The 23915-nt window shown below is 43.9% G+C and overlaps 1 protein-coding gene across 2 annotated transcripts in view; it reads right to left on the reverse strand.

Annotated features, from left to right (window-relative positions):
* Window positions 1-22328, reverse strand: part of LOC106605866 (zinc finger protein 574) — a 34100-nt gene extending 11772 nt beyond the window's left edge. Inside the window, exons 1-8 of one of the 2 annotated variants that reach the window (XM_045718721.2) lie at window positions 22152-22328; window positions 20396-20553; window positions 11140-12838; window positions 10702-10937; window positions 10280-10459; window positions 9699-9796; window positions 5997-6091; window positions 1338-1486 (exon numbers count right to left, since the gene is read on the reverse strand). In XM_045718721.2, the coding sequence (XP_045574677.2) occupies window positions 1338-1486; window positions 5997-6091; window positions 9699-9796; window positions 10280-10459; window positions 10702-10937; window positions 11140-12838; window positions 20396-20551 (2613 nt within the window). In that variant the 5' untranslated portion in view covers window positions 20552-20553; window positions 22152-22328. Of the gene's footprint in view, window positions 1-1337; window positions 1487-5996; window positions 6092-9698; window positions 9797-10279; window positions 10460-10701; window positions 10938-11139; window positions 12839-20395; window positions 20578-22151 lie in introns of both variants that reach the window. The other variant, XM_045718722.2, reaches the window with a different exon arrangement.
* Between the last annotated feature and the right edge of the window lie 1587 nt (window positions 22329-23915).

The raw sequence follows: 23915 nt of genomic DNA on the forward strand, positions 1-23915 counted from the left end.
ACTGCACCAGATTTGCCAGTTCTTGCTGTGAGGTGTTACCCCACTCTTCCACCAAGGCACCTGCACATTCCCGGACATTTCTGGGGGGAATGGCCCTAGCCCTCACCCTCCGATCCAACAGGTCCCAGACGTGCTCAATGGGATTGAGATCCGGGCTCTTCGCTGGCCATGGCAGAACACTGACATTCCTGTCTTGCAGGAAATCACACACAGAATGAGCAGTATGGCTGGTGGCATTGTCATGCTGGAGGGTCATGTCAGGACGAGCCTGCAGGAAGGGTACCACATGAGGGAGGAGCATGTCTTCCCTGTAACGCACAGCGTTGAGACTGCCTGCTATGACAACAAGCTCAGTCCGATGATGCTGTGACACACCGCCCCAGACCATGACGGACCCTCCACATCGATCCCGCTCCAGAATACAGGCCTCGGTGTAACGCTCATTCCTTCGACGATAAACGCGAATCCGACCATCACCCCTGGTGAGACAAAACCGCGACTCGTCAGTGAAGAGCACTTTTTGCCAGTCCTGTCTGTTCCAGCGACGGTGGGTTTGTGCCCATAGGTGACGTTGTTGCCGTTGATGTCTGGCGAGGACCTGCCTTACAACAGGCCTACAAGCCCTCAGTCCAGCCTCTCTCAGCCTATTGCGGACAGTCTGAGCACTGATGGAGGGATTGTGCGTTCCTGGTGTAATTCGGGCAGTTGTGGTTGCCATCCTGTACCTGTCCCACAGGTGTGCTGTTCGGATGTACCGATCCTGTTCAGGTGTTGTTACACGTGGTCTGACACTGCGAGGACGATCAGCTGTCCATCCTGTCTCCCTGTAGCGCTGTCTTAGGCGTCTCACAGTACGGACATTGCAATTTATTGACCTGGCCACATCTGCAGTCCTCATGCCTCCTTGCAGCATGCCTAAGGCACGTTCACACAGATGAGCAGGGACCCTGGGCATCTTTCTTTTGGTGTTTTTCAGAGTCAGTAGAAAGGCCTCTTTAGTGTCCTAAGTTTTCATAACTGTGACCTTAATTGTCTACCGTCTGTAAGCTGTTAGTGTCTTAATGACCCTTCCACAGGTGCATGTTCATTAATTGTTTATGGTTCATTGAACAAGCGTGGGAAACAGTGTTTAAACCCTTTACAATGAAGATCTGTGAAGTTATTTGGATTTCTACGAATTATCTTTGAAAGACAGGGTCCTGAAAAAGGGTCGTTACTTTTTTTCTGAGTTTATAAAGGTATTCTACTATTACAGTAGACATGTATATAAGGTATCATACTATTACAGTAGCCATTTATATAAGGAATAACTAGTATAGAGTAGGCGGCCAGTGTACCTGTCCCATGGAGCGTCCCCGTCCCTGTCCCCGGCCGCGGCCCACAGTCTTGTCCTCCTCTGAGCTGGTACAGCGCTGCAGATGGATGTCCAACACTGACTGGTTCAAGAACTGGGAGGAACAGTGGGGGCACAACACTGGCTCCTTATCTGGGGAGATGGGGTGGGCAGAATGAGTTAATTACTTACTAAATTAGTGTTTATCACAGTCCAAACAGTGTTTCGAGAGTGTACATGAAATCAGTTGAAAAATACTAAACATGGAAAGGACAGAGATGTATGGATTGTGTGTGTATTTAGACAGTCACAGGCCCTGGTCACAGGCCCCTCCTGTCCCTACCCACCAAAACACACACTGGGTTCACACTGGGTTACAGGGTATTCTATCTGTATTGTCATCACTCAGTATAGGCTACAGTATGTGGCTTAAGGTAACTTCTTTATAGACACACAGACACATGCAATACTGTTGACAGTTTGGATATTGGTAAATACACTCAGGCTCTCTGTCTGCTTCTGTGAAGCTAAAGGAGCAAAAGAAGAGGAGAAAACGAGAGAAGATGCGGAGCTTTGACGTTTCCCCCATCTTAGCCGCCGGCATCTACAGTTACCACGGCAACTCCAACCCAGCGGAATCCTCCCTCCCGGCTGGAGCGTTCACCAGTCCCCCCTGAGGAGCCCCCCGTTGAAACATTTAATAAGGAGCCTCTCCATCAATAGAGCATTAACTAATAATCAATGGATCAATTCCAACCAATCACATCTCTCTCTCTCTCTCTCCAAGGTGCACTTATATCTGACCCCACTGCACCGATGCTGTCAACGGCAGCCATGTTGCCGTGACGCCAGACCTGATTAAGATCAGCAGATATTTTGACCCATTAATTGGTGGGGTCGATTCAATAGACCAGAATTGGAGAATCCCACATCATCTTTTAAATCAACAGTTTGGGAACATTTAGGCTTCCCAGTAGATTATAGGGGTGATGGATTGAGTTGTGGATAAAACGGTAACACTAAGTCGCCACGCTCAACGAGAATAGCCTACACTTCAAATGTGTTGACACATTTACGGCAACATCAGTGGGCCCCAGTATACCAGAGTAAGATGGAAACGCAAAGAAACTAGACATCGTCGTCTTCCCTCTGCATTCAAGTAGCCCTTGGCAGCTGATTCTGAACGAGCCAAATAAATTACAAGAGCAATAGGTAGGCTATGTTTATACTTTTTACAGTCTGTTTTTTAGCAGCAGGTATGTGCCCATTCCCGGTGGTTTAGAATAGGGTTTTTTAGCACCTTGTGAAAGTGCTCAAGTCACGTTACGAACTTCGCTGTTGCACCCATTTCAGCAAACAGGTAGTACCCGCTCTACATAGGCAAACCAAAGCCGAAGTTTTCAATGAATTGGCCAATGCACCATGTTGCGCTTATAGTGACAGCCCATCACATTACCCTGGAGTGGGAGATGTACGGTGCTACAGACACGACCCCTTTATTACAGTCCGCATCTGGCACTGAAGGAGGCAATGACATGGTGTGTTCATAACCAAGTGGGAAGTGACATACAACTGGGAATAATCCACTTGAACGGCACTCAAACAGGTAATTACTAGTGGGAAACTGGTCTATCATCCTGAACATCCACTTCTCCCACCATGGTGACCTCTGACGTCACTACTAAGGAAATGACCTCTATTACAGCATTTTCGGCAGTTAAATGCAACAACAAAACATTATTTATAAAAAGCAATCTATTAAGGAGGTTTTGTAACTATAATTTGTTTACAAGCATTATAGCTCGACTTTCAGTTTATGGTTGACACAGCTTGTTGGCCATTAGCCAATCCGCGTTTCTCAACGAGATCAACTCACATGAACGCATCTAACTGGTATTTACGACTTCACATCTGGTAAAGTCCCACCTCCCACATGGTTACAAACGCAGCATCTGAGTGGAAACTTGAGGCCCAACAATCTGGTCATAATAGACAATGCAAGGAACACTGTGAATGGCACTTCATTTTCGTTCTGTATCGAAACCGAATGGTGACCCCAAAACTGCATGGGTTTGGTGAACCATTAAACCCCTAATTACTACTAAGGCGCAGGGATTACTTCTGCATACTTAACATGGAAATCAGCTCCATCATTAGCAGCTTCAATAATTCACGGCCCACACATACACTAGTGCACACTACATATTTGATTTATTTGATTTAACCTTTATTTAACCAGGAAGGGCTCACTGAGATTTTAAATCTCTTTTTCAAGAGCGTCCTGGCCAAGATAGGCAGCACCAAGTCATTACACAATTACAGACAGACAACATAAAAAACTACAGAAAATCTAATAAATAAAATCATAAAACAGCAAATTAAAAACATTGACAGGTCAGGGAATCAGCCTCAAAATCCTTCAGCAATGACTTAAAAACACCAATCGGGACAAGTTCTTCCAGTTTAAAAGTATTTTGTAAGCCGTTCCAACCCAATGGCGCAAAGTACATAAAAGCCCTTTTACCAAATTCAGTTTGGACTAGAGGTCAACCGATTAATCGGAATGGCCGATTAATTGGGGCCGATTTCAAGTTTTCATAACAATCGGTAATCGGTATTTTTGGCCACCGATTTGCCGATTTTTTTTTTTTTACACCTTTATTTAACTAGGCAAGTCAGATTAAGAACACATTCTTATTTTCAATGACGGCCTAGGAACGGGGGTTAACTGCCTTGTTCAGGGGGGATTCGGGGATTCATTTTTGCAACCTTCTGGGTTACTAGTCCAACACTCTAACCACCTGCCTTACATTGCACTCCACGAGGCTGACTACCTGTTACGCGAGGGCAACAAGAAACCAAGGTAAGTTGCTAGCTAGCATTAAACTTATCTTATAAAAACTATCAATCTTAACATAATCACTAGTTGGGAGTGGTTGTTCCCCTTGCTCTACATGGGTAACGCTGCTTCGAGGGTGGCTGTTGTCGATGTGTTCCTGGTTCGAGCCCAGGTAGGAGCGAGGAGAGGGATGGAAGCTATACTATTACACTGGCAATACTAAAGTGCCTATAAGAACATCCAATAGTCAAAGGTATATGAAATACAAATCGTATAGAGAGAAATAGTCCTATAATAACTACAACCTAAAACTTCTTACCTGGGAATATTGAAGACTCATGTTAAAAGGAACCACCAGCTTTCATATGTTCCCATGTTCTGAGCAAGGCACTTAAACGTTAGCTTTCTTACATGGCACATATTGCACTTTTACTTTCTTCTCCAACCCTTTGTTTTTGCATTATTTCAACCAAATTGAACATGTTTCATTATTTATTTGAGGCTAAATTGATTTTACTGATGTATTATATTAAGTTAAAATAAGTCTTCATTCAGTATTGTTGTAATTGTCATTATTACAAAAAAAATAATAATAATAATAATAAAAAATAAAAATAAAATAATAAATCCGGCCGATTAATCGGTATCGGCCTTTTTTTTTGGGGGGGGGGGGGGGTGGGGGTGTCCTCCAATAATCGGTATCGGCGTTGAAAAAAATCATAATCGGTCGACCTCTAGTTTGGAACAGTTAGCAGGATAAAGTCCTGCGAACAGAGAGTACTCACCACATTTCTGAACAATAAAAATGCCCAAATAAAATGGTAGTAAACCCAAAATGGCTTTGTAAATAAAAGTATACCAGTGACTGAGCCTACGAGTGACTAGAGAAGGCCAGCCAACCCTGGTATATAAAGTGCAGTGGTGAGAAAGGGTTTCGCAGTTTAAAATAAATCTCAAATGTTCCATGGTAAAGGGTGTCAATTGATCTCAAACACTGAGCGGAAGCATTCATATATAAAATATCCCCATAGTCTAGTAAAGGCATAAATGTAGCTGATACTAGCCTCCTTCTGGCTTCAAAGGGAAAACAGGCCTTATTCCTAAAATAAAATCCCAACTTCAGCTTCAATTTTTTGTTGAATATAAGTTGTTGAATATGCAATTTGAAAGAGAGGCCGTTATCAATTAAAATTCCAAGATATTTATGAGGTTACAGTCTTAATCTCATTGCCCTGACAAGTAGCAATAGGTGAAAGGTTCAGAGGTCTATTTCTTGCTTTAGAAAACACCATTAGTTTAGTTATGTCAGTATTGAGGATAATCTTCAATTGACACACAAGGTATGTTGAACAGTATAAAAAACAGTTTGCAAGTTCTGGAAAGCATCTGTGTGAGATGACAACAATAAATAACAGTATCAGCAGCATAAAAGTGAAGTTGTGCATTTTGCACATTTTTGTCTAAAATATTTATATAAATAGTGAATAAGTGAGGACCAAGTACAGAGCCCTGGGGTACACCATTACAGACAGACAATTTAACAGACATGAGCCATTCAAATTGAGTGCACTGAGTTCTATCAGACAGATAGTTAGCAAACCATGCAACGGCATGCTCCGAAAGAACCTACGCTTGAGAATCTCTGCCTCAGTATAAGATAATCACTACTGTCTTATAATCTAATATATTATGATCTAAAAGGCAAAACTGATCGTAGATCAGCACTCCTACTCAGACGCTTTATGGATACAGGCACTGGTCTCTCTTTCTCGTCCAGTGCTTATCAGACACACAAGGCAGCTGAGAGGAGAGGGGAGGAGCTACCTTGGTGAATGAGGGAGTGCAGGTCCAGCTCCTTCCTGCGTTTGAAGGCCTCTCCACAGACAGAGCAGGGGAACGGGTGGCTGGTGTGGAGCAGTCTGATGGACAACAACTAATGTTAATAATACACTACTGAATAAATTACTACAGAAAAATAATACAAATGTTTTGGGGGTTTTTCAGAGCAGAAAATGAAAAAAGAGAGGGATAAAAACAAAGAGCTATAAAAAACGAGGGCTATTAATACAGTACTGCAATGAGCAATATGTTTTTCTAGGAAGCTGAGAAAGAAATAAAGCTGTGAGGAAAAGGAACAAAAGGGGCACCACCATCATCAACAATATGTGCAGCAGCTCACTGGTACTAATAACAGTGCAGTGTGTCATTTGTAGATGCATGTAAGCCACGCTTCAAGGGCCCACTGTAATCCTCATCCACACAGAGGAGAAATAACACACACAACCACATGCTGGCTATCACCTTAGTGTCACAGTATTAGGATTACCTCCAGACCTGAGTGCTTAACCATGTTGTTAAGCCTTTTAAGGTTCAATACGGAGTCATTAGGTGTGTCATATAATACAATGGCTACAGATAAATGGGTGGTTTCAGTGTGTGATGAAATATGAGAGCCTATGTTTATCCATTCCATAATGGCAGGATATAGCCTGGGGGAAGGAGAGGAAAGAGAACCACTGGGATGTATTTAACTGGCTGGATCAGTGTTGTGTTTTATCACTAGTGCAGTGTTTCCCAGCCCTGGTCCTCCAGTACCCCCAACAGTACACAGCTTCGTTGTAGCCCTGGACAAACACACACATTCAACTCTTTGAGGGCTTGATGATTAGTTGACAAGTTGAATCAGGTGTTTTTGTCAAGGGTTACAATAACAATGTGTACTGTTGGGGGTACTGGAGGACCAGGTCTGGGAAACACTGCAGTAGTGGATATCAGGGTGGTGGAAGAGTTCACCTAAACACATTTCTTCAGCAGTGGAGGTATTCAACTCTTAACTACATTCCTGCAGTGTCAGTGTCCACTAATCAACCCTGGCTAGCAGGTGTTCTAGTGCTCGCCACTAGCCAATGCATTACAAGCAGCTGAGTCAATGTCCTTGGTAACGATAATGTTCGTCACACTGTCCTAGATGGTCAGTGTGGGCATCAGGCCAGCTAAAGAAATAATGATTATGAACCGCTGAAAAATACATTGTGTTCTACGTATAATTCATGTCTGATGATAGTGGACCCCATCGTTTAATATTAGATGGTAAACATAGTGTGTGTGCTGTGGACCATTTACAGCCCTATGTAAACTGTCTGGTCGATCATCCCTCTGCACAGGGCTGACAATAGGAATCAATATTTCAGTCAAAGATGACCCTGAAAATTAAAGCTTCAGTCCAGGTCATCTCTCCACACCCCCAGTGTTCGCTAATGAGAGGGGGTGTAGAGATACGGACTGTACCCTGCAGAGACGCTGGGACTTCCTACTTCACCCCAACTACACAATGACATGCAGTTCAAGGGTAACGTTCCATTCACTCCCTGATCACGCCCTCCTATTGATCCCCGGATCATTTCTCCTGCCTCACCTCCTCCCTCCCTGCATCCCCCACCTCTAGTTCCTCAGCTGGTCTGTCTCCATCGCTTTCTCGTCCTACCCTTTATGGTTATCTTAATTTACTGCCGCCCTCCTGTCAATCATCGCTGGCAAGGGCTCAAGGGCACTGAGGCATCTCTGTCTCTACAGTGGGGGAAAAAAGTATTTGATCCCCTGCTGATTTTGTACATTTGCCCACTTACAAAGAAATGATCAGTCTATAATTTTAATGGTAGGTTTATATGAACAGTGAGAGACAGAATAACAACAAAAAAATCCAGAAAAACACGTCAAAAATGTTATAAAATGATTTGCATTTTAATGAGGGAAATAAATATTTGACCCCTCTGCAAAACATGACTTAGTACTTGGTGGCAAAACCCTTGTTGGCAATCAGAGGTCAGACGTTTCTTGTAGTTGGCCACCAGGTTTGCGCACATCTCAGGAGGGATTTTGTCCCACTCCTCTTTGCAGATCTTCTCCAAGTCATTAAGTTTGAGGCTGACGTTTGGCAACTCAAACCTTCAGCTCCCTCCACAGATTTTCTATGGGATTAAGGTCTGGAGACTGGCTAGGCCACTCCAGGACCTTAATGTGCTTCTTCTTGAGCCACTCCTTTGTTGCCTTGGCCATGTGTTTTGGGTCATTGTCATGCTGGAATACCCATCCACGACCCATTTTCAATGCCCTGGCTGAGGGAAGGAGGTTCTCACCCAAGATTTGACGGTACATGGCCCGTCCATCGTCCCTTTGATGCGGTGAAGTTGTCCTGTCCCCTTAGCAGAAAAACACCCCCAAAGCATAATGTTTCCACCTCCATGTTTGACGGTGGAGATGGTGTTCTTGGGGTCATAGGCAGCATTCCTCCTCTTCCAAACACGGCGAGTTGAGTTGATGCCAAAGAGCTCCATTTTGGTCTCATCTGACCACAACACTTTCACCAGTTGTCCTCTGAATCATTCCGATGTTCATTGGCAAACTTCAGACGGGCATGTATATGTATTCTTGAGCAGGGGGACCTTGCGGGCGCTGCAGGATTTCAGTCCTTCACGGCGTAGTGTGTTACCAATTGTTTTCTTGGTGACTATGGTCCCAGCTGCCTTGAGATCATTGACAAGATCCTCCCGTGTAGTTCTGGGCTGATTCCTCACCGTTCTCATGATCATTGCAACTCCACGAGGTGAGATCTTGCATGGAGCCCCAGGCCGAGGGAGATTGACAGTTCTTTTGTGTTTCTTCCATTTGCGAATAATCGCACCAAATGTTGTCACCTTCTCACCAAGCTGCTTGGCGATGGTCTTGTAGCCCATTCCAGCCTTGTGTAGGTCTACAATCTTATCCCTGACATCCTTGGAGAGCTCTTTGGTCTTGGCCATGGTGGAGAGTTTGGAATCTGATTGATTGCTTCTGTGGACAGGTGTTTTTTATACAGGTAACAAGCTGCGGTTAGGAGCACTCCCTTTAAGAGTGTGCTCCTAATCTCAGCTCGTTACCTGTATAAAAGACACCTGGGAGCCAGAAATCTTTCTGATTGAGAGGGGGTTAAATACTTATTTCCCTCATTAAAATGCAAATCAATTTATAACATTTTTGACATGCGTTTTTCTCAATATTTTTGTTGTTATTCTGTCTCTCACTGTTCAAATAAACCTAACATTAAAATTATAGACTGATCATTTCTTTGTCAGTGGGCAAACATACAAAATCAGCAGGGGATCAAATACTTTTTCCCCCCACTGTATGTTAACAACTCTGTCTAAATACCCTCACTGTGTAGGAACAGGGTCCGGCCTGTGTAGGAACAGGGGCCGGCCTGTGTAGGAACAGGGTCCGGCCTGTGTAGGAACAGGGTCCGGCCTGTGTTTGGGTTATGTGTAGCACATTTCCAGTTCTCAGTCCAGTCTTATGCTCTACTGTCACTGTAAATACAGTACCGTTGTGTGTTTGTTTCTCCCTGTAAAACAAGCAGGGTCCAATCAAGGTAACTCACACATTGAAATGCATCACCTGTGTTCCTCGTCTAATCTAGTTCTGTGAAACAGGCCTTTGGGGTTGATTTCAACCTGCACATTTAATTGAGTCACAGCCCAGTCACACCCGTACCTGTGCTCCTGCAGCTGTTGGTCAGTCTGGAAGCGAGCAGTGCAGTTGGGACAGGCAAACAGCTGGCTTTCTCCATCCTCCCCCTCTGGTGTCCTCTTCTGCAGGGATGTCATTGACACAGCACTACATCAGGGGAAACAACTAACAGCCTGTCTCAATGTTAACGTAGAGACAAATAGCATTCCTGAATTTCTCCGATCCTAGAGAGCCTCAGTGTGTACAGATATTTGTTCCAGCCCAGCATCAACACACATGATTGAGCTGGAGCAAAACCCTGTTCACGCTGTGGCTCTCCAGGACTTGTCTGTGGTGTGTTCAGGGATGTTGTAAGACATTCTAAAAACAATCAGGTAATCCAGGGCTGTGTCCCAAATGGCTCCGCATTCCCTATATATTGAACTACTTTTGACCAGAGCCCAATGGAGACCAGAGCCCAATGGGGACCAGAGCCCAATGGGGACCAGAGCCCAATGGGGACCAGAGCCCAATGGAGACCAGAGACCAATGGGCCCTGGTCAAAAGTAGTGCACCACATAGGGAATAGTGTACTATAGGGTGCAGTGACTCCCCCCATGCCTGACCTTCCATCGGGACCTGCGGCGGCGGGATTTGGGCTGGCTGTGGGTGAGGCTGTGCCTCTTCAGGACGCCCGGCTGGGAGAAGCGCTTGCCACACACGGAGCAGGGGAAAGGTTTGGTGCCCATGTGGGTCAGGCTGTGGCGCAGCAGGTTGGGAGAGGACGCAAACGACTTCTGACACACCTGAATTAACCAAGAAGAAGAACGAGGATGAATTTGATTGACGGAAGCCCAGTACAACATAGCTATTTCACATAGCACAAGAGCACTAAGATTGTCACATAGATTAAACAGAAAAATAAACATTAAGTATATAATAGGAAGCTACTCCTAACTAACTTCTGCTACTTGTTGATACACAACTAGTTTCAGTCATTAACATCAATATTTCACAGCATTTTCAATAGAACACATGTCCAGTCTACCTTGCAGGTGAAGAGCTTCTCTCCGGTGTGGCTGAAGACGTGAGCGCGGAGGAACCCCCTGCGTGTGAAGGTCTGGCCACAGTGGGGGCAGACGTGGGGGAGAGGGGTGCGGGACCAGTCCTGCATCAGCTTGGCTGGAGGGGGGAAGTTGGTGTCCGGTTGTTCCCCCACTACAGTCTTCTCCTGCTCTTCCTTAAGGATGACTGGATTCACCTCTTTACCCTGGTCTTTGTTCTCTACCCAATGAGGAGAGAGCATGGTCAGAAACTAGCGACGGTCTGTCAAAATAACCTTAAACAATAGTGAAACTTAGCAATATTCAGTTTGGATTGGAATCAGTTATGATTCCAGGCACCCTTACAGCAGAGTTAAGTCTTCCCATTGAGTTGAACCCAGCTGCCATTGGGTTGAACCCAGCTGCCACTGGGTTGAACCCACCTTTGAGATCGTTGATGCTGTGCATTCTGATAGCAGGTATTTTCGCCGGTGAGCCTGACGCAGCACTGGACGAGGCGGATGGGGGGGACAGCATCCTCTTGGGGGCGCGGGGGCTTCCCTGGGGGGCTGTGGTTGCTCCTGCCCCAGTCCCCGGGTCCCCACGGTGCTGGCGTCGGTGGTAAAGGTACTGGGTGGTGTTCATGAAGCTCTGACCACACTGGGAACAGTGGTGGAGGGGCTCGTTCAGGCCGTGCTTGTCCCTACGGTGGGCACTGAGCTCTGGCTCTTTACTGAAGCTGGCTCCACACTGGGCACACAGGAAACTCTGGCCCTGGACCACTTTGGGCACCTGAACCAGAGCAGAGGTAGAGACAGTGGAAGTAGAGGGGGTTCCATCCTGGTTATGCTCCTCAGTTCCATTGTTCTGGGAATCCACCACCCCCACTGTCTCCTCTTTAGACTCTTCCACCATCTCTTCCACCACCTCTTGCTGCAGTGTTACTATTTTGTAATACTGGTCTTCTGCATCCTGCATCTGTCCTCCCTGGGCCTGGGTTTGTGTGACCCCCTCCTTGCCTTTCTCCTTGTGCTGCTTGCGGTGGTAGAGGAAGAGGGTGGTGTTGAGGAAGCTCTCCCCACACACGGTGCAGTGGTGCAGGGCTTCCTTGAGGCCATGCTGGGCCTTACGGTGGGTCACCAGCTCAGACACCATGCCGAAGCTGGAGCCACAGTCCACACACAGCAGGCTGGACGGGGGCTTGAGCTTCTTGGCTGCCTTCATCCTGTAGTAGTAGGACGTCTGCTCCTCCCCAGGGTTATCAGCTGGGGGGTCCTGGGAGGGAACGAGGTCTGGGGGGTCCTGGGAGGGAACGAGGTCTGGGGGGTCCTGGGAGGGAGCGGGGTCTGGGGGGTCCTGGGAGGGAGCGTGGTCGGGGATGGACTGTCTGTCTGCTGCAGACTGGGCCTCTGTAGATGAATGAGCTGCCTGAGCCTGGATCTCAGAGGTTTTAGATTCAGTGGATTCCCCTACGCTCTCTGTTTCTGGCTCATCCTCTCCTCCTTCCTGCCCTCTGTTGGTGGTGTTTGGCAGATACATGTGATCCAGGGTGGCTGATGTGTCCTCTGCACTCATCCCATCCTCCTCTTTCTCTGCTGGCAGCTCAGACTTCACTACATCCTGCTGCTGCTGGGTTTGTTGTGCCCTCTCCTGAGTCCTTCCTCTCCCTCTACCCCTTCCTTTCCCTCTACCCCTTCCTCTCCCTCTACCCCTTCCTCTCCCTCTACCCCTTCCTCTGCCCCCTCCTCCTTCTTGGTCATCCGGTGAGACTGGTTCGTACGGTTCATCTGGACCCAGGTCCACCTCCACTTCAGCCTGACCGTGCTTCCCATCTCCCTCTGGGGCCAGTTCTGATCCAGATCCAGAGCCGGTCTCTTCTAGTCCTGGTTGTGGTTGGGTGGGTCCTGCCTTGGTCTGCAGACACTGGCCATGTTTGCGGTGCTGCTGCCAGAGGATCAGGGAGTGGAACAGGGCGTCACAGTCTCCACACTGGTACAAGATCTTGGGCTGGTCTCCTGAGGAGGGCTTCTTTGGGCTAGCCATGGCCAGACCTGGTGCACCAGAGCTGAGCAGCACAGACGAGAAACTGGCCTTGGTCTGAGGGGCAGGCGGTGGAGCAATGGGCTCGGTACACACCTGTTGCTGGAGAGAGAGAAAGAAAAAGAGAATGTGAGAAAATAAGACAAAACAGAAGCTGACCAGACTGGACAATAATGAGTGAACAAAAACGTCAATATGTTTTGGTGTCAAATTGAAAGAACTCGTTTCCATGGCAGTACTGGATAGCAATACCATCACAGGCAACCAGGTATCCTAGCAGTTATAGGGTTGGGCCAGTAACAGAAAGGTCGCTGGTTTGAATACCCGAGCCGAAAAGGTAAAAAATAATAATTTGGGTGCCGTACTACTATGGCTGACCATGTAAAAGAACACATTTCACTGCACCTACATGGTGTATGTGACAATATTTTTGTTGTTGTTGAAAAAGACCATAGTCAAATGAAACAGGAACAGTGTTTTTGTCAGGCAGATAAGGGATGACAATAGAGGAATATAGTAATAGAGTATTCAGAGGACAGAGGGGTCAATGAGAGGGGGTAAGGACTGAGGGGCAGGGCGATGATAAATATCACAGGCCTATCAGTTGAGTTCAGAGGGTCAGTCCGTGGCGTTTGAGAACTGCTCGTTGATCCATTAGGATGATAAGAACCATCAAGGTCGAGGTTAATGATGTGTTCCTTCAGGAGTGTCTTCATTCAAGCAGAGGCACCACTGTGGCTCATTCTGTTATAAGAGCCTAGACTGAGTACTACCAGCTTGTTTCTGCTTTAGGCAATTTGTTGGAGTCCTTGTCAGAATTGAGAAATGCAGAAACATATTTAGTATTGTATGTAGAAACAGACTGCTATTATGGATATAGTTAAATCTCCATAGTCTTAGTAAATATTTTTTGGTTGCTTGTTTTGATTCCGCAAACGAACTAAATCACCATTACAATACATTTCAGTCATGTCTGATTTATTTTGTTTCATAGTATGTACTCACAACTCAGCGTTTTAGCTCAGTAAGGGAGGTAAGTTATAAAACCAGACTAGAGGTCGACCGATTAATCGGAATGGCCGATTAATTAGGGCCGATTTCAAGTTTTCACAACAATCGGAAATCGGTATTTTTGGACGCCGATTTGGCAGATATATATATATATATATATAGTATATATAAGTATATGGTAGTATATATAAGTATATACACAAGTATATATTTTTAAACCTGCATATTTAGTTAATATTGCCTGCTAACATGAATTTCTTTTAACTAGGGAAAATGTGTCACTTCTCTTGCAAACAGAGTCAGGGTATATGCAGCAGCTTAGGCTGCCTGGCTCGTTGCGAACTGTGAAGACTATTTCTTCCTAACAAAGACAGCCGACTTCGCCAAACGGGGGATGATTTAACAAAAGCGCATTTGCGAAAAAAGCACAATCGTTGCACGACTGTACCTAACCATAAACATCAATGCCTTTCTTAAAATCAATACACAGAAGTATATATTTTTAAACCGGCATATTTAGCTAAAAGAAATCCAGGTTAGCAGGCAATTTTAACCTGTTAGTGCTAGGGGGCAGTATTGACACGGCCGGATAAAAAACGTACCCGATTTAATCTGGTTACTACTCCTGCCCAGTAACTAGAATAGAAATAGAAAACACCCTAAAGTTTCTAAAACTGTTTGAATGGTGTCTGTGAGTATAACAGAACTCATATGGCAGGCAAAAACCTGAGAAGATTCTGAACAGGAAGTGGCCTGTCTGACAAGTTGTTGTTCATCTTGGCTCTTTTTATTGAAGACTGAGGATCTTTGCTGTAACGTGACACTTCCTACGGCTCCCATAGGCTCTCAGAGCCCGGGAAAAAGCTGAATGATATCGAGGCAGCCCCAGGCTGAAACACATTATCGCGTTTGGATAGTGGCTGGTCAGAGTACTCTGAGACTCAGGCTCGTGCAAGAGGGCACGAGATGTTTTTATTTTCTCTCTCTTTGTACGTATACACGCTTTCCCGGTCGGAATATTATCGCTTTTTTACGAGAAAAATGGCATAAAAATTGATTTTAAACAGCAGTTGACATGCTTCGAAGTACGGTAATGGAATATTTAGAAATTTTTTGTCACGAAATGCGCCATGCTCGTCACCCTTATTTACCCTTTCGGATAGTGTCTTGAACGCACGAACAAAACGCCGCTATTTGGATATAACAATGGATTATTTGGGACCAAACCAACATTTGTTATTTAAGTAGAAGTCCTGGGAGTGCATTCTGACGAAGAACAGCAAAGGTAATAACATTTTTCTTATAGTAAATCTGACTTTGGTGAGTGCTAAACTTGCTGGGTGTCTAAATAGCTAGCCCTGTGATGCCGGGCTATCTACTTAGAATATTGCAAAATGTGCTTTCACCGAAAAGCTATTTTTTTTTTTTTTAAATCGGACATATCGAGTGCATAGAGGAGTTCTGTATCTATAATTCTTAAAATAATTGTTATGCTTTTTGTGAACGTTTATCTTGAGTAATTTAGTAAATTCACCGGCAGTGTTCGGTCGGAATGCTAGTCACATGCTAGTCACATGCTAATGTAAAAAGCTGGTTTTTGATATAAATATGAACTTGATTGAACAAAACATGCATGTATTGTATAACATAATGTCCTAGGGTTGTCATCTGATGAAGATCATCAAAGGTTAGTGCTGCATTTAGCTGTGGTTTGGGTTTATGTGACATTATATGCTAGTTTGAAAAATGGGTGTCTGATTATTTCTGGCTGGGTACTCTGCTGACATAATCTAATGTTCTGCTTTTGTTGTAAAGCCTTTTTGAAATCGGACAGTGTGGTTAGATTAACAAGAGTCTTGTCTTTAAAATGGTGTAAAATAGTCATATGTTTGAAAAATTGAAGTTTTGCATTTTTGAGGTATTTGAATATCGCGCCAGCGTCCCACCTAGCCCATAGAGGTTAACCAGGTAAAATTGTGTCATTTTGCGTTCATTGCACGCAGTCAGGGTATATGCAACAGTTTGGGCCGCCTGGCTCGTTGCGAACTAATTTGCCAGAATTTTACGTAATTATGACATAACATTGAAGGTTGTGCAATGTAACAGGAATATTTAGACTTAGGGATGCCACCGTTAGATAAAATACGGAACGGTTCCGTATTTCACTGACAGGAAAAACGTTTTGTTTTCGAAATGATAGTTTCCGGATTCGACCATATTAATGACCTAAGGCTCGTATTTCTGTGTGTTATTATGTTATAATTAAGTCTATGATTTGATAGAGCTGTCTGACTGAGCGATGGTAGGCAGCAGCAGCAGGCTCGTAAGCATTCATTCAAACAGCCCTTCGCAATGCATTGCGCTGTTTATGACTTCAAGCCTGTCAACTCCCAAGATTAGGCTGGTGTAACCGATGTGAAATGGCTAGCTAGTTAGCGGGTGCGCGCTAATAGCGTTTCAAACGTCACTCGCTCTGAGACTTGGGAGTGGTTGTTCCCCTTGCTCTACATGGGTAACGCTGCTTCGAGGGTGGCTGTTGTCGATGTGTTCCTGGTTCGAGCCCAGGTAGGAGCGAGGAGAGGGACGGAAGCTATACTGTTACACTGGCAATACTAAAGTGCCTATAAGAACATCCAATAGTCAAAGGTATATGAAATACAAATCGTATAGAGAGAAATAGTCCTATAATAACTACAACCTAAAACATCTTACCTGGGAATATTGAAGACTCATGTTAAAAGGAACCACCAGCTTTCATATGTTCTCATGTTCTGAGCAAGGAACTTAAACGTTAGCTTTTTTACATGGCACATATTGCACTTTTACTTTCTTCTCCAACACTGTGTTTTTGCATTATTTCAACCAAATTGAACATTTCATTATTTATTTGACGCTAAGTTGATTTTATTGATGTATTATATTAAGTTAAAATAAGTGTTCATTCAGTATTGTTGTAATTGTCATTATTACAAATAAATAAATAAATAGAAAAAAGAGAGAAAAAAAACGGCAGATTAATCGGTATCGGGGTTTTTGGCCCTCCAATAATCGGTATCGGCGTTAAAATCATAATCGGTCGACCTCTAAACCAGACTATGTAACTTCAACTGCCGCTGACACTGTTCCTATCCAACGTGGCAAAAACGATTACTGCGGACCGCCCGGGGCACTTGAAACAGTGTCATGTATGTGTGTTAATATGTTCTTGATGAGAGAGCATTTTCAATGTGACGCTGGTGGTTGAGTCACTGTCTCCTAGAAGGACTTGAGACAAGAAACTGTGTCTACATCCCAAATAGCATCCTATTCCTTATAGTTCTCTACTTTTGACCAGGGCCCATAGGCCTGTTTGGTCAGTGAGCCTGGCTAGTGTGTATAGAGGCCTGTACCATAATTAATTGATTTCATTAACGATTCCAGAACTGGACTTCAACTCGGGAAGTGCACTAAAATATTACACATGGGTCAACATGTAATTAAAGTAACTGAGGGAGCACACCACTTTCCTGAAGTTTCTTTTTAATAACACTTAATCTTTTCCCTCTTGGTAAGCAAGATGGGTAATAGGAATGTCATTAAATACATACATATTACAAAGTGGTTCTACCACGGTGTTCATTTTCCATCTTCCTTTTTAATGCTAAAAAGCAAAGCTTCTAATTTCCTACTAGGCCTCTTCCATGTAATTACAGTTCTCTGGTTCTGAACAAGTCAAGTTAAAAAACGTTTGGTATAATAGCAGCCTACATTCATTTGAAATGTAAACACCCCCTGTTTTATAGCAATGTCGCCTTTAATGTTACACAGAAATTATGATAATCTAGCTAATGAACTCTGAATGGTAGTAATAAGGCAGCTGACGGCACAGCAGGGGCCAGAATGCCATAAGGCACTTAGGTTTTATAGAATGTTTCCACAGCTGATTCATCTGTGAGAAGGCCAATGAGCCATCCATCAGGAGGAGGGGTGGAGCTGACTGATTCATCTTTCACGCTCCTTTTCTCTCCCCACTGGCAACTCAAGATGCAATCTGCCTGTCACTCATGACACCACGCTTTATGGTTCTGAGCTTGAGGAGACCGTCACCATGGGAGGCTGGGGACACGTTTCGGAGAGCGACGCTGGTAAACGTCCCTCACCGTCGACGGCTCACCGTTTTAAACCTCCGAGCATACTGTAGCTATCATTACGAGTTAGCGATACAGTGAGAACAAGGACAGTGTTACTCCCTCAAATTACATAGTAACAGAAAAAGTATCTGTACATTGGAATATTATAATTCAATATTTGATGTAGAAAGTAATGTGATCTGTCATATTTTTATTTATATTATTTTTTGTTTGTGTATGGTGGTTTTTGAAATACGTGTTCTTGCCCAACTTGAATATTGTATTGTCTATTTTTATCCCCCAAAAATAAACAAAAAACAAGGCCAGTGCTGGTCATCTAATTTCCTATTATGACTCAAAGAAAATGGAATGGAATGTTCTCACTCTCACAAACTTTCAGACATGCAGATATTCTGTAGGACTTCTTTGTAGAACTGCCACTTAACGCAGTAGAACATTTGGATGAACTGTATCTCAAAGGAATAAGTCTCAGTGAACTGAAAATTCCTGGTTATGCATGTCTTAACCTGTTGGGGATAGGGGGCAGTATTTGCACGGCCGGATAAAAAACGTACCCGATTTAATCTGGTTACTACTCCTGCCCAGTAACTAGAATATGCATATAATTGTTTGATTTGGATAGAAAACACCCTAAAGTTTCTAAAACTGTTTGAATGGTGTCTGTGAGTATAACAGAACTCATTTGGCAGGCCAAAACCTGAGAAGATTCCAAACAGGAAGCGCTCTCTCTGACTATTTATTGGCCTTCTTGATCATCTCTATCTAAAACAGGGGATCTCTGGCATAACGTGACATTTTCTAACGCTCCCATAGGCTCTCAGAAGGCGCCAGAACGTTGAATGGTGACTTTGCAGGCCCAGGCTGAAAAACAGTAGCGCACTTGGATAGTGGTCGATCTGAGAACAATGAGACTGGGGCGCGTGCACGAGGCGACACCATGTTTTTATTTTTTCGTCTTTGAACGAAAACAGGGTTTCCCGGTCGGAATTTTATCGCTTTTTTACGAGAAAAATCACATAAAAATTTATTTTAAACAGCGTTTGACATGCTTCGAAGTACGGTAATGGAATATTTTGATTTTTTTTTTGTCACGAAACGCGCCGGGCGCGTCACCCTTCTTTACCCTTCGAATAGTGTCTTGAACGCACGAACAAAACGCCGCTATTTGGATATAACTATGGATTATTTGGAACCAAACCAACATTTGTTATTGAAGTAGAAGTCCTGGGAGTGCATTCTGACGAAGAACAGCAAAGGTAATCCAATTTTTCTAATAGTAAATCTGAGTTTGGTGAGTACCACACTTGGTGGGTGTCAAAATAGCTAGCCCGTGATGGCCGGGCTATCTACTCAGAATATTGCAAAATGTGCTTTCACCGAAAAGCTATTTTAAAATCGGACACCGCGATTGCATAAAGGAGTTCTGTATCTATAATTCTTAAAATAATTGTTATGTTTTTTGTGAACATTTATCATGAGTAATTTAGTAAATTCACCGGAAGTGTTCGGTGGGAATGCTAGTCACATGCTAGTCACATGCTAATGTAAAAAGCTGGTTTTTGATATAAATATGAACTTGATTGAACAAAACATGCATGTATTGTATAACATAATGTCCTAGGAGTGTCATCTGATGAAGATCATCAAAGGTTAGTGCTGCATTTAGCTGTGGTTTGGGTTTATGTGACATTATATGCTAGCTTGAAAAATGGGTGTCTGATTACTTCCGGCTGGGTACTCTGCTGACATAATCTAATGTTTTGCTTTCGTTGTAAAGCCTTTTTTAAATCGGACAGTGTGGTTAGATTAACGAGAGTCTTGTCTTTAAAATGGTGTAAAATAGTCATATGTTTGAGAAATTGAAGTAATAGCATTTCTAAGGTATTTGAATATCGCGCCACGGGATTCCACTGGCTGTTGAGTAGGTGGGACGCAAGCGTCCCACTGGCCCAGAGAGGTTAACGGAGGATCTAATTCCTTTTGTACTGGGTAGAATGCAGTGCAGTTTTGTAGGCTACAGCGCTTATCAGAGTCCAAAACATGTACGCGTCTATACAGCAGTGTTCTAGAGTATTGGACCGTTAGCTTTCATTTTTGAATTCTCAGCGTGGCTCAAGCTATTTTTCAACCGTCACCACATTCAAACTGGAGCCGCATTGGTTGGGAATTTTGAAGGACCGTGGTTGAGTTGTGCCTCCCCCAGAGACGGACCGCTGGACTATCATGGCTCTGCGCTTGTGGACTCTGAATTACGCTTCAGCCTCACAAGGCTTTCCAATTCACATGGGAAGCCTTGAGCACAACAATGGCGACACTATGAAAATGTACACACTACTGCATTAGTAAAGTGTAATATAACAATAACATATGCCATTTAGCAGATGCTTTTATGCAGAACCATTTAGCCTAGATGTGCAAAAGATGAGAGAAGTTTAATAAAAAGTTATTGTTTATCAATGTTCTAGACCTAGCCTATTTAGTTTAAAATGTCCATGGAGTTTGAAGCTTCCACTATTACCTGAGTCTGTAGGAAGGGGATGGAGATGGGGGTGGGGGCCCCACTCCCAACATTCTCTGTGGTGCAGGTCAGCTGGTGGGCTAGCACCTCCTCCAGGGTGTCAAACTCTTGGTAGCAGGGGAAGCACATGTACACAGAGGCACTATCCATCGCCATACCTGCCACAGGGAGAGAGAGGAGATCTAGACCAAAACAGTGCATTACTGATCATATTCAATTCAGGTTGGGTGGTCTGTTTTATGTTTGCAAGCAACACGTGCACACAATTATTAGCCTACAATATAGCCTAACTAATATGTTATTAAGATAACCTAAATGTAGCCTATCCCCCCACCATACACAGAGCTGATGCATCCAAATATCATTATATTTCATTGTAGATCGATTGAGAATGTGTTGTATTACCCCATGTATAAATGCTTGCAAGTCATCATTTAAAATGGGAAAGATGTAAAAAGGTTTGATTGATGTCATGTTGTAAACATTGCCCTCTACTGATGGAAATTAGTATCTTCATGTGTGCCTGGGCTTTGGTCAGACAGGAGATTTGAACTTTGACAAAATGGCAGTAGGTAATTGTTATTTTGTCCACGCTTGGTTATCCTAAAGGTAGAGAATGTGTGTATATGTAACAAAAAAGCAGTAAACAAATACACTACTACCCCTTTCGTCCTAATGCTAGTTAGCAGTAGCCACCGCGGCCAATTTGGAATGGCAGTGTCATTCAGTGGACATGCCATTCCATAATGGCTGCGGTGACTACTGCTATCTAGCATGAGCACGAAAGGGACTGTTTCCGGGAAAACTAACCTAATTTCTATCTTCTCGATGGAGCAGTGTGAATAAATGTAAAATTTGGAGTAAAGTAGCATATACCATCCCTGCATTGAGGTACGTTTTCCGACCCATAACGTGTGCTGGCTCCACAGTGTCTTAATGTAACCGTGATTGCGTTCTGACCCCAGTGCAGCTGTGTAAACAAGTGTAATGGTAGAGTATCTTCTGGCAATAATAATATATTCCACAACGGTACGTGATTAGGTCATGATTGTAGGCTACTATACAGCCTACAATATGATTTCCCCAACAGAACTACAGAGAGTAACATGCAACACAATACGACAAACAACTAATACCATTTAGTGAAATGGTGTACTGCACATTGCAATACGTTCACACTAACTTGTGCCATTACAGTGCAAGTTAGTGAATGGCGCCAAATTAATGCCAAAGGTGATCCAGACAAATCCCGGAGGTCAGCAATTTAGCTGTTTGTTATCTTGTTATAGGGCGGCTGACTCGCTGGCAAGTTTAGATTGGGTTTAACTAGCTTAGCCAACTAACGTTACTAGTTAGCTGCATGTTTGTAGGAAGATAAATAACGTTAGACTATTATGTATTGACTGACAACCAGCTAGCTGCTAGTTAGCATTTCCGCGAACAAACAATGCAAGCAACGTTAAGCTACATTACCACGATTAATATCACCTTAAAACTGTTTGAGCTTTATCAATACAAGTCAGTTGTCAGGTTTACTAAACTAATTCACCACTGTCTGCCAGCAGTCGCTCTAAAGATATTTTATGTGCTTTGTAAAAACGACGAAGAAGGGTGGCATTCACTTCTTCGGTGGTGTAATGGCGGCTGCCGATTCGGTGTAAATGTTGGATGTCTCCCCCCGTTGAGACTCCGTGAAAACGTAAAGTCAGATTCCATCCATAAAAAAACAAAGTCAGATAATTACAAAATAACTCACCGAAAACCGAAGCCGTTATCTCTTGAGGAAACAAGTTGTGTTATTGTACCAACATGTTAACAAGGCTTGAGCGGATTGGATGTCTGCTCTCTCGTACGCCGTACACCAATAGCATTCGGCTACACTACACAAAAGAGCGCACTTAGCGTATGACTTTGGTGCAACATGATGGCTGTCTAAAGTCCCAAACAGAGCACTTCAATTGTTGTTCTGTTTATCAACTCGGTTTTCAATCGTTTTTGTAGCAAATACGATAGAACATGCATCTTTCATTTAAAATGAAATGTTTTATTGTCACATACACCATATATATGCCGTGAAATGCTTACAGTCAGCCATGGTAGTACGGCGCCCGTGAAGCAAATTAGGGTTAAGTGCCTTGCTCAAGGGCACACATCGACATATTTTTCACCATGTGTATTCGAACCAACGGCCTTTCGGTTATTGCCGCAGCGCTCTAACTGCTAAGCTACTTGCTGACCTACCCAATTAGTTTGACCTTTTTTTAAATGTAAACATCTTCTTGGAAGTTAAGCTGTAATCACAACATGATCATGATGCAGCTTATGGCTTTGTGCTATTCATTCATAAAACCTCAAAGTCTTGAGCAAGGGCACAAAGTCAAGGGCACATCAACATATTTTTCACTCATGTTGGCTTAAATATTCACAAACCAATGACTTTTCGGTTATTGGCCCAGTGCTCTAACCAATAGGCTACCTGCCACCCTACCCAATTAGTTTAACCTTTTATTTTTTTCATGTAAATTTCAACATGAACATGATGCAGCTTATGACTTTGTGCTATTCATTCATAAAACCTCTGAAGGTTTTGAACTAAGACCTCAATCAATCACGTTTTCATCTCTAAGCCCACAGTAACTGAATGCATATCTATTCCTCAACAGGCTGCTGAAGCGCCATTATTCTGCCCCGTTAAGCATTGTATCCAGTAGTTGGTAGAAAGTATGGAGTGTCCCACAGCATTTCTTCTCTCTCCTGGGCTGTTCGGGAGGACGATCGGTTCCTTCAGAGCGTTTAACCCGACACCAAATTGTTAAAGAGGCGTCCGGGCACACAGCCAGGGGAGGGCCAGCTAGGGGCCACTCAATCTCCACGGAAACTGTGCAAGGTGCTTGACGTGCCACAGAATAACATTATTCAATCTTGACACATTGTATGTCGAGTGGAAACAAACCAGACATGTTCTGCATTGAGGGATGTGGTTCATATACTGGAGAGCCCCTGTTTACTGCTGCACTTCGTCTGTCCTCCTCATTCTCTCTCTCCTGTTTCTAGAGACACTTCCTGTCTCACTGAGCTACTGCTGTGGAGCTGATGGAGCTAAGCGGGTCAGACAAGGCCTCTTCCTGTTAATTCAGTAGTGCTGCCGCCTGGACCTGAGGGGCAGATTTAAACTACAATGTTCACTAGATTTCTCTAAAGCACTGGGAGGCAAAGGTTCTGTAGAATCCCATCCATATTTTCTGTTGACTACAGAAAAAACAAATGCAGCCAAAAGGTTCAGAAACACCTGGTGGCAAAATGAAATCCTGCCCTCCTTGGCATTCGAGGTTGAATCATGTTGGATGGAAAAGTTAGAACTAAGAACCCCTCTGAGACCGGTCCACAGGAAAGACAGGTTTGAAGTGTGTACAGATCTACAAGCTCTAGAATAGTTATGGAATAGTCCATAGGTATTATATCTGTGACATATCAAGTGACTCACCAGATATCAACTGGGCTCTTAAAAGCAGAAACAGTA

Source organism: Salmo salar, chromosome 05 (genome assembly GCF_965601325.2).
Source record: "Salmo salar chromosome 05, fSalSal1, whole genome shotgun sequence".
Lineage (NCBI taxonomy): Eukaryota > Metazoa > Chordata > Actinopteri > Salmoniformes > Salmonidae > Salmo > Salmo salar.